The sequence below is a fragment of the Somniosus microcephalus genome, chromosome 24 (assembly GCF_052327205.1).
Source record: "Somniosus microcephalus isolate GS21.2 chromosome 24, FLI_Smic_1.0, whole genome shotgun sequence".
NCBI classification, from domain to species: Eukaryota; Metazoa; Chordata; class Chondrichthyes; order Squaliformes; family Somniosidae; genus Somniosus; species Somniosus microcephalus.
Window position 1 is genome coordinate 40,779,197 of NC_141010.1, and position 12,694 is coordinate 40,791,890.

The 12,694-nt window shown below is 45.2% G+C and overlaps 1 protein-coding gene across 1 annotated transcript in view; it reads right to left on the reverse strand.

Moving 5' to 3' along the window:
- LOC147101264 (uncharacterized) overlaps positions 1–12,694 on the reverse strand; it is a 46,603-nt gene that overhangs the window by 11,844 nt on the left and 22,065 nt on the right. Inside the window, exon 6 of the mRNA XM_085966018.1 lies at positions 1,235–1,380. Within this exon, the coding sequence (XP_085822144.1) occupies positions 1,235–1,380 (146 nt within the window). The remainder of the gene's footprint in view (positions 1–1,234; positions 1,381–12,694) is intronic.

Sequence of the window (12,694 nt, forward strand, 5' to 3'; positions counted from 1 at the left end):
TCAAACTTATACAAAAGTCAAAACAAGTTCCGGACAATTGACAATAAAGGTCGTCCTGTGTCCACTGGGTATCATCCTTCCTGTGCAGATGTAACTGCTCTGAGTTGCATGTCTCATCAAGATAGCATGGTGGAGAGCAATGACTGACCATCTGGAGAATCATTGGTGTGAATCCTGCTCTCACACAGTAGCACAGTATATTGGAATGCTAGGGCACTATGTCACTGTCTGCCCTTTGGCTTAGAACTTCAAGGGAGTTCTGTTGGTTTGAAGTGGGGATTGAAACTGTACTTGGGATCTGGGTCCAAGTCAAGACCAAGCTAATGGGATGAAAGTCTCCCCTCCATCTTCTAGATGTAAAAGTCCGATTAAATTGAGTTTAAGAAGTTTAACCTAAATTTCTCTTTACAGGAAACTCTTTTTTATCTGGCACCGACGGGACAGGCGTGGTGCCGATTGATCAAAAAGTCCAGATTACAGAGAGGTATACTTACCAAGGTACGAGAGCCCCGTACACGGCCACAGGTGCAGGAGCCCCGGCACTTGTGCAGGAGACCCGGTTACATGGTCACAGATCCAGGAGTCCCTGTTGCACGGCCACAGGTGCAGGAATCCCGGTTACACGGCCACAGATCCAGGAACCCCGGTTACACAGACACTAATATATAGTAAAACTTACCTGAACCTACTCCTGAATTTTGCCGGTTAAGAGAGATTTCTGGATATTTAGGTGCCGGTTAAAAGAGCGTTTCCTTTATTACCACTGTGCAGCACAAAGCTGCTCATAACTTGGCATTAATTTGGACTGGAAATTTTATTCAAAATTTGAATAAGCTATTGTCTCGCATTGAATCCTTCACCTCATAAGGACAATATTTTTGAACAGGATGCCATTACTAGGTATTGGAGACTTCCAGCACTGTTTGTTGGCTAGCAATGACAAGTGGGAAATTCTCTCTAAACCAGGGGTGGTGAGACCAATTCCAGCATCCATACCAGCTGGTTCAGCACAGATATTACTGATCTTAACATTTATCAACCCACCAGGTAACCTCATTAAGTCATCCAGGGAATGGAATTCTCAGTTTAATGGTTGACGCAATATATCTATTGGCATCAACTATTTGTTTGTGATTTTCACCTGTACTTGATAGTCTTCATGTTATATTTTTATGGGATTTCTTACTTGGATGTGAGGTCTAGGTTTTATGTTTGAGAAGATTAAGATACCAACCATGGGTTCAAGGACTGATAGATCATCACTGTTGCAAAGAATCTCATGGATGTTGTTGAGGAGACAACAGCTCACATCTTCAGACAAGTTATCCAGCTTAGCACAGACCTCAACAATATCATCTGTTGTGCCACTACACTCTATCACTTAAAAAAAGGAAGGGGATGATTATTGACCACAAAATCACTAATTAGATTAGAAATTCCACTTCAATCAGCAACAACTTACTCAATGTAACCAACAGGGTTAAATAAAAAGTCTTATGAAACTAATAGCCTGAGATACTTAATTTAAAACCCCACAAATTTAAGACATTAAAGGCTACATCTGGCCTAACTCTAACTTTAAGGTTATGCCTCCTTGTTCTGGACTGACCCGCCAGAGGAATAGTTTCTCTCTATCTACCCTATCAGCTCCTTTAATCATCATAAACACCTCAATTAGATCACCCCTTAATCTTCAAGGGAATATAAGCCTAGTCTATACAATCTGTCCTCATAATTGATTGCTTTTAGCCCAGGTATCATTCTGGTGAATCTGCACTGCACCCCCTCTGTAAAGTCTGTGGGTTGTTTAGTTAATTAATACACAGACTACCAGAGTAACTTAAAACAGGACTTTACTATTCGAAGGTCAGGGCGAATCTGCCAAATAAATCCTGACACAGCACTTATATACCGGTGTGGTCACCGTCGGTATTACAGTATACAGAAGCCAACAAAGTAGTGCCACACCTAAAATAGTTCTCTTAAAGGTGAACGGTTACATACAATGGTTTTCTTAAAGGTAGACGGATACATACACTACAATCCTCCCTTTTTAGCTTACAACATACTTAGTCCCCCATTAAACATAACATATATTCAACTTCATGTAAAACAATTCACAGGTATAATCTATGCGGGAAACAGTTTACAGATTCAGTCTCTGCGGGAACAGTTCACAGATTCAGTCTCTGGTCTTGACTCGGTCCGAACAACATCTCTGTGGTGTAGCCGGTTCACATTGCTAGCGTGACTCATCCAATAGTCTTTCCCTTGACTTAACAGCTTGAACTTCCGTCCTGCTGAACCAGCAGTGCTGACTTTTACAAACAGCTGGACTGCCTTGGTAATTTTTCCTACTTGCCAACTGATTTGGCTCCCTTCGTAGGGCCCACGTACATGATCTGGTAGAAGTGATAATGATTTAGATGGTTATCACCTTCTGCTTCGTCTTTTTCTTTTCTGCTTCTTGGAGACTCTCGGGGCTCCCTTATCAGCTGCCAGCTGTAGCGCCACCATCTCCCTATGTTCCTTAGACTTTAAGTGCTTCATCCTGATTTCTGCACTTTGGGAGTTTTCATCACAAGCTGGGCAGACCAAGTCCTCGTAATATTCCGTGTCACTCAACAGGTCATGGTAATATTCGGTGTCGTCCTGAACTAGTCTAGCGAGAGGGCCTGCTACTTCTTCCTTACCCAACTGGACGTTAGCCGACTGTTGTTCCCTCCCTAGACATCTTTCCTGAAGAGACTTCTTCATGCGTTCATATTCATCCCGCTCTTCCTGGGTTTCCTGCAAATCCTTCACTAATGACCTCATTTGTGATTTCAACACTTCCCCTTCCATCGGGGATTGATTGATCGGGCTATTCAATCCTTCTACTGGAGCAGCTGTTTCAACATTCTGTTGTTCACATAGACGTGATTCAGCGTACTTTTGGCATCCCAGTAAAATCTGTGTTGCAACCTCAGCTATTTCCATAACTTTTGAGAGCTCCGAACTCCTTCCCTTTGAAGATTGAAGCTCGTGTTCAGATTGTTCCCATTGCAGAGTCTTGTCCCTCAGCATATGAAGGAGTTGGCTGACCATTAACTCTTCCACAGGAACACTGTGGATCAGAGTCTTCTCCATTTCATCCACCTTTTCCTCCAATGCTTTCACCTTCTTTTCTTCTTGTACTTTGGCTTTCAGCGCTCGGAGAAGTTGCGCCTTGATGCTCTCTAGCTCATGTTCAGGGGCCATTCTTACAGTCTCTGTGTTTCTTACAGTTTCCCTTTCTTCCACTGAAAGGATTCCCAGTTGAATCTGTTCTTCAAGTTGTTGAACCTCGGTCATTGCCGCCTCATATTTGTCTTGGGTTTTCTTCAATATTTTTATGAGTTCTTGGACATCTTGTCTTTCATGTTCTGCCATGTCTTTCACCTCTAATTTCTCATCTATGGATGGAACTTCTACCGATGAGTCTGTCTTGGCCTTGAGCTCATCAAGAATTTCCTGCAGCCTTTGGACTTCTTGCTCATGTTCAACCTTTAGTTGCTCATATGCTTCTACTGAAACTAGCTTTTCGGAGGTTGCCGAGTTAATCCCCTCCAGGATTGTAGCCTGGGCCTGTTCATACTGTTCCTTCAACTTCTCAAACTCTGCTTGTAAGGAGTCGTAGAGAAGAACGGGAATAAAATCCTGGCTTCCTGAAGATTCCTCTTCATTTGCTCCTTCCTGAAAATATTCTAACTCCTGAACAGCATAAGGGAGATGTGATCGGTAATTGGTCACAATGGCTCTATGGTCGCTCTCTGCTTGAGCTAGCTGCTTCTGTTGTCTTTCCAGATTCTCCCATTCGGTGTCATAGAACTTTTTCATTGTTTTCATCTCTTGTTCGAGACGGTAACTCACTTGTTCTACTTGCTGTCGTAATTTGAAATAAAGTTGAGTCCGAGCTCGGTGTTCTTCCGTCATGGATATGTCCGTAAACTGAACAGACTCAGAATTCTCTGTCAAACTTTGTTGTCGTTGTTCGGTGGAGTTCTGTTCTGAAACTTTGTTCTTCTCTGGAGCATAAGCCTTTATGCATGCCTTCGTTCTTCCAACCTTCGTCGGCAAGTCCATTTTAGCCTTGTCTTTCATATTTGGGTTGGTCTTATCGTCATCCGTTTCAGAATCTGAGCTGATTGTCTGCACCGAGTCCTCACTCGTTATGGCTTTTAGATAGTGCCATTCCATGTCTATTTTCTTGATCCACTCCCGTCCCAGAAGTGGTGGTCTTCCCTCAGGTAGTACGTATAAGTTCATTCTTGGGTGTTCTTTACCCCCATCTCTCACCTTGACTCTTATCTTCCCCATGGGGTATACTTTATGCCCCGTGTATGTCTGCAATACGAACTTGGTATCTCTTAAGGGTATATGTGAGAATAGCCGGTGGTAATCCCTTCGATTTATGACTGATAGAGCTGATCCAGTGTCCAACTCCATTTTCACTTGGACTCCAGCTATTTTTAGCATGACCCAGATAGTTTGTAAGTCAGCTTCCTTACTCACATTGTGAATTCTCAGACTGCCCAGCTCCTGGCCGTTTGGGTCTGAGTCCGAATTCTGTTCGTCTGTACTCTTCTCAGCCACCTTGTGTACCTTGTTGTACTTTTCCTGTGATGGCTTCCTTTGGTTGTTGGTCTTCTTCCCTGACCGGCATACCTTAGCTATGTGACCCAGTTTGCCACATTTCCTACATTCCTGGTTCTTAAACCAGCATTGGTTCTGGTCGTGTGTTGTCTTCCCACAACGATAGCATTTTGTTGTACTCGAGGTAATTTGATCCACACTGAGTGCCGCTGCCTTTAGCTGCATTTCCGCAGTTCCCTTCGCTGCGGCTTCGTGCGATGCTGCAATAAGGACAGCCCTGTCAAGTGTAAGGTCGTTCTCTTCGAGTAGTCGCTTTTGCGTTCCTTCCTTTGACAACCCGCACACGAACTTGTCTCGCAATGCCTCTGTCAGATTCCCTCCAAACTGGCAGTGTTTCACTAGTCTACGCAGTTCGACCAAGTATTCTGCGTTGCTTTCGTCTTTCCTTTGCGTTCTCGCATAGAATTTGAATCGTTCCGCCAACATCAACGGTGTGGGGTTCAAGTGATCCTTCAGAACAGTCACAATATCATCAAAAGTCTGATCCGCCGGTTTAGCTGGTGCTAGTAGATGCTTCAAGAGCCCGTATGTCTTCGCGCCCATCGAGTTTAGCAAGGTTATAGCTTTGTCATCTTCTTCTATTTTATTGGCCTCACAATAGATCTCAATGCGTTCCACATACGTGGCCCAGTCTTCTACCTCGGAATTAAAATCGTTGATGTTACCACGCTTAGGCATCTTCCTCTCTTCCTGATAACACCACGAATTATTTCTTTAAATTTTCTTTTATTTATTTTTTCCAAGATGGCGGTTCCTGCGAAAATGGCGGTTTCCCGCGCTTATCTTCTCTCCCCGCCCACTTCAATGGCGGTTTCCCGCTTCTGTCTTCTTCCCCGCCTAATGGCGGCTTCCTGCGTTTCTTCCCTAGCGGGAGGGGTACACTTTCCCCACGGGCGACGGCCGCTGGCTTTCAGGTTCACAGCCTGCGCGTCGGCTTCAGTGCTTTCCCTTTTCTCGGCAGGGCAACCGGCGCTGGGTACACCTCGTTGACGGCGAACAGTTTCAGCCGCTGGGCTGGCTCTCGCTCAGTTCCCCTTGCTCGGGCTCTGTCTCTCTCCCGCTCGCTCGGCTCTACCGGCGCTGGGTACACCCCGTTGACGGCGAACAGTTTCAGCTGCTGGACTGGCTCTCGCTCAGTCTCCCTTGGTCGGCTCTGCCTCTCCCGCTCGCTCGGCTCCCAATCGCGCCTCCCAGCCCTCTTGCAATCCGGTGCTTCCCTCCCCGGCTGCGGCTGAGTCTTTGTATCTTCCCGCGCCTACGCTCCCGGTCGCAGCGCTTCGTGGCTTCGGTCGCTGCCCGGCCTTTTTCGCCGGTCGCGGTCTAGCTGTCTCACGACGCCGTTGCGTCCCCAGCCTGTCTGTACCGTGGCTTCCTTGCTCCACGCTGCCCCAGTCTCAGCGCCTCTGGGCCCGACTTCTGTCCGGCTCCTTTCCCCCTCGACCATGGTCGAGTGCACCGCCCTTATCCTCCGGTTATTCTTTTTACTTTTCCCTTACTCACAGTCACCGTGGCCGGCTTGCTTCTCGTGCTGATCGGCTCACTCCTCACCGTGGCAGAAGGGACAGTCAGTGCCTGTTGCTGATGGAAGTCTTTGTCTCTGAATTCTTCCTCCTTTCCAGCTCTGCAGACTCGAGTTTTCTCCCAGCAGAACGACGAGGGCGGTTGCCTCTTCTCGACGCTCGTTAACTGCTTCGGAAGTATTGTTGCCGCAGGGTACGATCGGACTCGTCGCCACTGTAAAGTCTGTGGGTTGTTTAGTTAATTAATACACAGACTACCAGAGTAACTTAAAACAGGACTTTACTATTCGAAGGTCAGGGTGAATCTGCCAAATAAATCCTCACACAGCACTTATATACCGGTGTGGTCACCGTCGGTATTACAGTATACAGAAGCCAACAAAGTAGTGCCACACCTAAAATAGTTCTCTTAAAGGTGAACGGTTACATACAATGGTTTTCTTAAAGGTAGACGGATACATACACTACACCCTCCAAAGCTAATACATCCTTACTGAGGTGATGTGCCCAGAACTGTAAATGGGGTCTAACCTGAGCTTTATATAACTGTAACATAGCTTCCACCCCTTTGTATTCCAGCCTCCTTGAGATAAAGGACAACATTCCATTAGCCTTTTAAATTATTTTTTGTACCTGTCCACTAACTTCTAGTGACTTCTGTTCTTGGACCCCTGAATCTCTCTGCTCCTCCACAGTTCCTAGCTTCTCGTCATTTGGAAAATACTCTGATCTATCTTCCTTAGGTCCAAAGTGGATGACCTCATGCTTCCCCACAGTTTTGCCCACTCACTAAATCTATCAATGTCCCTTTGAAACTTTTTGCTTCCATCTACACTATCTACTGGGCCATCTAACTTGGTGTTATCAGCAAACTTGGATATATGGCTCTTTATTTCTTCACCCAAGTAATTTATAAATATAGTGAAAAGCTGAGGTCCTAGTACAGATCCCTGGGGGATACCACTAGTCACAAACTGCCACTTTTGAGTACATACCCATTGTCCCTACTCTCCGTCTCCCACCTCCTAACCAATTCCCTACTCATGTCAATAGGTTGCCTCCAATTCCATGTGCTTTCTTTCTTGTTAGCAGCCTCTTATATGGAATCTTCACAAATGCCTTTTGGAGATTCATATAAATATCATCCATTGACATTCCCTTATCTACCACGTTAGTTACATCTTCAAAAAATTCAACTAGGTTTGCTAGACATGACTTGCCTTGTACAAATCCATGCTGGCTCGCTCTGATCATTTCATATTTGCCCAAATGCTCAGTCACTCTGCCCCTAATAGTGCACTTTAGTAAATTCCCCACAACAGACGTTAGACTAATAGGCCTATAATGTCCTAGATTATCTCACCTACTCTTCTTAACTAATGAAGTGACATTGGCAAATTTCCAATCCAAGGAGACAATTCCTGAATCAAGAGACCTTAGGAAGATCATGACTAGAACATCAACAATTTCCACAACTACTCCTTTTAATACCATCAGGTCCTGGAGAGTTATCAATCTTTAGTCTCATTATTTTCTCCATTACCATTTTTTACTTATATTAAATCTAGTAAGTTTCATCCCCTTGATTTATTTTTAGTTTTCCTCGTATCTCTGATACTTTATCCTCATCCTGTACTGTGAAGACCGATATGAAGTATTTATTTAGTAAGTCTGCCATTCTCTGATTTTAGAACATAACATAAGAAATAGGAGCAGGAGTAGGCCATTTAATGAGATCATGGCTGATCTGATCTTAGGCTCAGCTCCATTTCTCCACCTGCTCCCCATAACCCATCACTCCCTTATTGTTCAAAAATCTGTCTATCTCCACTTTAAATATATTCAATAACCCAGCCTCCACAGCTCTCTGGGATAGAGAATTCCACAGATTTACGACCCTCTGAGAGAAGAAATTCCTCCTCATCTCAGTTTTAAATGGGTGACCCCCTTATTCTGAAACTATGCCCCCTAGTTCTAGATTCCCCCATGAGGGGGAAACATCTTCTCTGCATCTACCTAGTCGAGCCCCCTCAGTATCTTACATGTTTCAATAAGATCACCTCTCATTCTTCTAAACCCCAATGAGTATAGGCCCAATCTGCTCAACCTTTCTTCATAAGTCAACCCCTTCATCTCAGGAATCAACCTCGTGAACCTTCTCTGAACTGCCTCCAATGCAAGTTTATCCCTCCTTAAATAAGGAGACGAAAACTGTATGCAGTACTCCAGGTGTGATCTCGCCAATACCTTGTACAGTTATAGCAGGACTTCCCTGCTTTTATACTCCAACCCCCTTGCAATAAAGGCCAACATTCCATTTGCCTTCCTGATTACTTGCTGTACCCGCATGCTAACTTTTTGTGTTTCATGCACAAGGACCCCCCAGGTCCCTCTGTACTGCAGCATTTTGTAATCTCTCTCCATTTAAATAATAATTTGTTTTTTTATTTTTCCTACCAAAGTGGATAACCTCACGCTTTCCCACATTATACTCCATCTGCCAAATGTTTGCCCATTCACTTAGCCTGTCTACATCCCATTGCAGATTCTTTGTGTCCTCTTCACAACTTGCTTTCCCACCTATCTTTGTATCATCAGCAAACCTGGCTACAGTACACTCGGTCCCTTCATCCAAGTAATTAATATAGATTGTAAATAGTTGAGGCCTCAGCACTGATCCCTGCGGCACCCCACTAGTTACTGTTTGCCAACCGGAAAATGACCCATTTAACCCGACTCTCTGTTTTCTGTTAGTTAGCCAATCCTCTATCCATGCTAATATATTACCCCCAACCCCTTGAGCTCTTATCTTGTGCAGTAACCTTTTATGTGGCAACTTATTGAATGCCTTCTGGAAATCCAAATACACCACATCCACTGGTTTACCTTTATCCACCCTGCTCGCTACATCCTCAAAGAACTCCAGCAAATTTGTCAAACATGATTTCCCTTTCATAAAACCATGCTGACTCTGCTTGACTGTATTATGATTTTCTAAATGTCCTGCTACTGCTTCCTTAATAATGGACTCCAGTATTTTCCCAATGACAGATGTTAGGCTAACTGATCTATAGTTTCCTGCTTTCTGTCTCCCTCCCTTCTTAAATAGGGGCATTACATTTGTGGTTTTCTAATCCGCTGGGACCTCTCCAGAATCCAGGGAATGTTGGTAGATTGCAACCAATGCATCCACTATCTCTGCAGCCACTTCTTTTAAGACCCTAGGATGCAGGCCATCAGGTCCAGGGGACTTGTCCACCTTTTCTCCCATTATTTTACAGTGTACTTTTCCTTTAGTGATCGTGATTGTTTTAAGTTTCCCCCTCCCTATAGCCCCTTGATTATGTATTATTGGGATGGTTTTAGTGTCTTCTACTCTGAAGACAGATACAAAATATTTGTTCAAAGTCTCTGCCATTTCCCTGTTCCCCATTATTAATTCCCCAGTCTCATCCTGTAAGGGACCAATGTTTACTTTAGCTACTCTCTTCCTTTTTATATACCTGTAGAAGCTCTTACTATCTGTTTTTATATTTCTTGCTAGTTTACTCTCATAATCCATCTTCTCTATCTTAATTATTTTTTTAGTTGTCCTTTGCTGGTTTTTTTAAAATTCACAATCCTCTGGCCTCCCACTAATCTTGGCAACATTGTATGCCTTTATTTTCAATTTGATACCATCCTTTACTTCCTTAGTTAGCCACGAATGGTTCTCACTTCTCTTAAAGTCTTTCCTTCTCACTGAAATATATTTTTGTTGAGAGTTATGAAATATCTCCTTAAATGTCTGCCATTGCTTATTAACCATCTTACCCTTTAATCTATTTTCCCAGTCCACTTTAGCCAACTCTGCCTTCATACATTTGTAATAACAACAGAGAACACTGGAAAAACTCAGCAGGCCAGGCAACATCTATGGAGAGAGAAACAGAGTTAACGTTTCAGGTTGAAGACCCTTCGTCAGAACTGAGAAAAAAGCAGGAAATGAAACAGATTGAAAAGCAAGTTTGGGGGCTGGGAAATGGGGGAGGGGGTGAAAGAACAAAAGGGAAGGTCCTTTTGTTCCCTTTTGTTCTTTCATCCCCTCCCCCATTTCCCAGCACCCAAACTTGCTTTTCAATCTGTTTCATTTCCTGCTTTTTTCTCAGTTCTGACGAAGGGTCTTCAACCTGAAACGTTAACTCTGTTTCTCTCTCCATAGATGTTGCCTGGCCTGCTGAGTTTTTCAGCGTTTTCTGTTGTTATTTCGGATTTCCAGCATCCGCAGTATTTTGCTTTCATATCTTTGTAATTGCCTTTATTTAAGATCAGATTACTGGTTTGAGACCCAACTTTCTCATCCTCCAATTGAATTTGAAATTTAACCATGCTATGATCACTCTTTCCTAGAGGATCCTTTACTATGAGATCATTTATTAATCCTGTCTCATTACACAGTACCAGATCTAAGATAGCTTGCTCCCTGGTTGGTTCCAAATGTATTGTTCTAGGAAACCATCCCGGATACACTCCATGAACTCTTCCTCTAGGCTACATTGGTCAATTTGATTTGTCCAATCAATATGAAGATTAAAATCGTCCATGATTATTGCTGTACCTTTCTTACAAGCCCCCATTATTTCTTGATTTATACTCTGTCCAACAATGTAGCTACTGTTAGGGGGCCTGTAGACTGGGGACGGCAACGGGGGCAGGTGCTGGCAGGCGGCCAGCAACAAAAATGGCCGCCCGGCACCTCGCCTTTAATTAGCGCTGCCCCAGCCACAGGTAGGCCCCCCTGATCCCGTCAGACATAGCATCCGGTGGTAAGTCGGGGGCGCTACCGAAGATCGCGGCCGGGGCGCAAGCGGACTGCTGCGCATGGCGATGATGTCATCGCTGGTGGCGCAGCACCGTGGGGCGCTAACGGTCACCCCTGCCGCTAACCTCCCGCTGAATTTCTTGTGAGGCGTTGGTGGCACCGTGCCCGGGCGCTAGTTGCTTTGCGCCCCATTAGTGCCCTCTTAGGGTGCTAACGGGAGGCGCAAAGCAACAAAAATTTTCCCCATTAAAGCCTTAGGGGGGAAATTTGCTCACGCCTCCTTTGGGGTGACTACTTTTAGCGTCCCAAAAAAGTTCGCGCCCCCGTGCCCGAAGTTCAGTGGTAGCGCCCCAAGCAGGAGGCGGGTGCTACTGGAAGTGCTCCCCCTCCCTCTTGGGGCGCTCCCATTGAATATCGCGGCCCTACGTGTAGCAGCGTCACGTTCATCGGCAGATAACGCTGAGGTACTGCAGGCCTCCTGCCCCTGATTAAAGGGGAGGGGCCTAGCATAGCGTGCACCGAGGCCCTGCTGGTCCACCAGGGAGCGGGGTGCTGGCAAAACAGTCAAGAGGAGTGCCGGGCTGACAGATCGCGGCCAGCATCCCGCCTGAGGTGGCGAGAGGCGGCAGGTGCTGGCAGGCGGCCCCAAAAAAAAGGCCACCCAGCACCTGCCCCTTAATTATTGCCGCCCAGGCTGCAAAACAGCCCCCCTGACCCTATTGAACATAGCGTCCAGCGGTAGGTCAGGGGGTGTGAGCCAAGGTTGCATCTGGGACGCAAACAGGGTGCTGCACATGCCGATGATGTCATCGCCTGAGGTGCAGCGCCGCAGGGCGCTACCGGCTACCGCCGCCACTAACCTCACGCTGAATTTCTCGGCAGGCGCTAGCGGCACCGCGCCCGGGTGCTAGTTGCTTCACGCCCTTGGGGCGCTAACGGGAGGTACAAAGCAACCAAATTTTGCCCCCTTAGTACCTGACTCACATGATATGGACACTGTTAGCTAGGTGTCTAATTAGTGTTATATTGTTGTCTAATTACTCATCAATAAATCTAATATGGCCTGTTTTCTTGTTGGTTCAAGAACATATTGGCCCAGAAATTCGGGTCCCCACGCGTGAGTACACACTGGGTACTCACGCGTAGGCCCAACGAAAGTGCCGGTTTCGTGCATGCACTGCGCATGCGTGGGAAACTGGAATTTCCGTTCCCTTGAAAGAAGGGGTCGACGGGTGGAATGCGTGCGCCGGAGAGGCAGCGCGTGCGCATCGAACTTACGTTTTTTTTGCAGGGTTCTCCGGGAGGGTAAGTCTCCAGCAGTTACACTTTTAACAAGCAGGCGCAAGGCCTGCTTTTAACAAGGTAAGTGGTGAATTAATTAAAATTAAAACATTTTTTCCACAGGTTTATTATTTTTAAATACTTTAAAGAAAGGTAAGTTTATTTTTAGCCCCGTTAGAAAATGTAATTAATTTTTTCAAGAATTTTAATTATTGTTTAAAATAGTTATTTCATGTAATTTATAGTTATTTTAAAAATGTGATTTAAAAAAAAATGTATTTGAGGTTTTAGTGATGTTTTGGGGCTTATAGTATTTATAGGTCTTCCTGTCAAATTTATGAATGAAGCATTCCCTACTGCGATTGGCTCTCCATGGCCCACGTGATCCCAGGGGATGCTTCGAACTAACTGCGCCCCT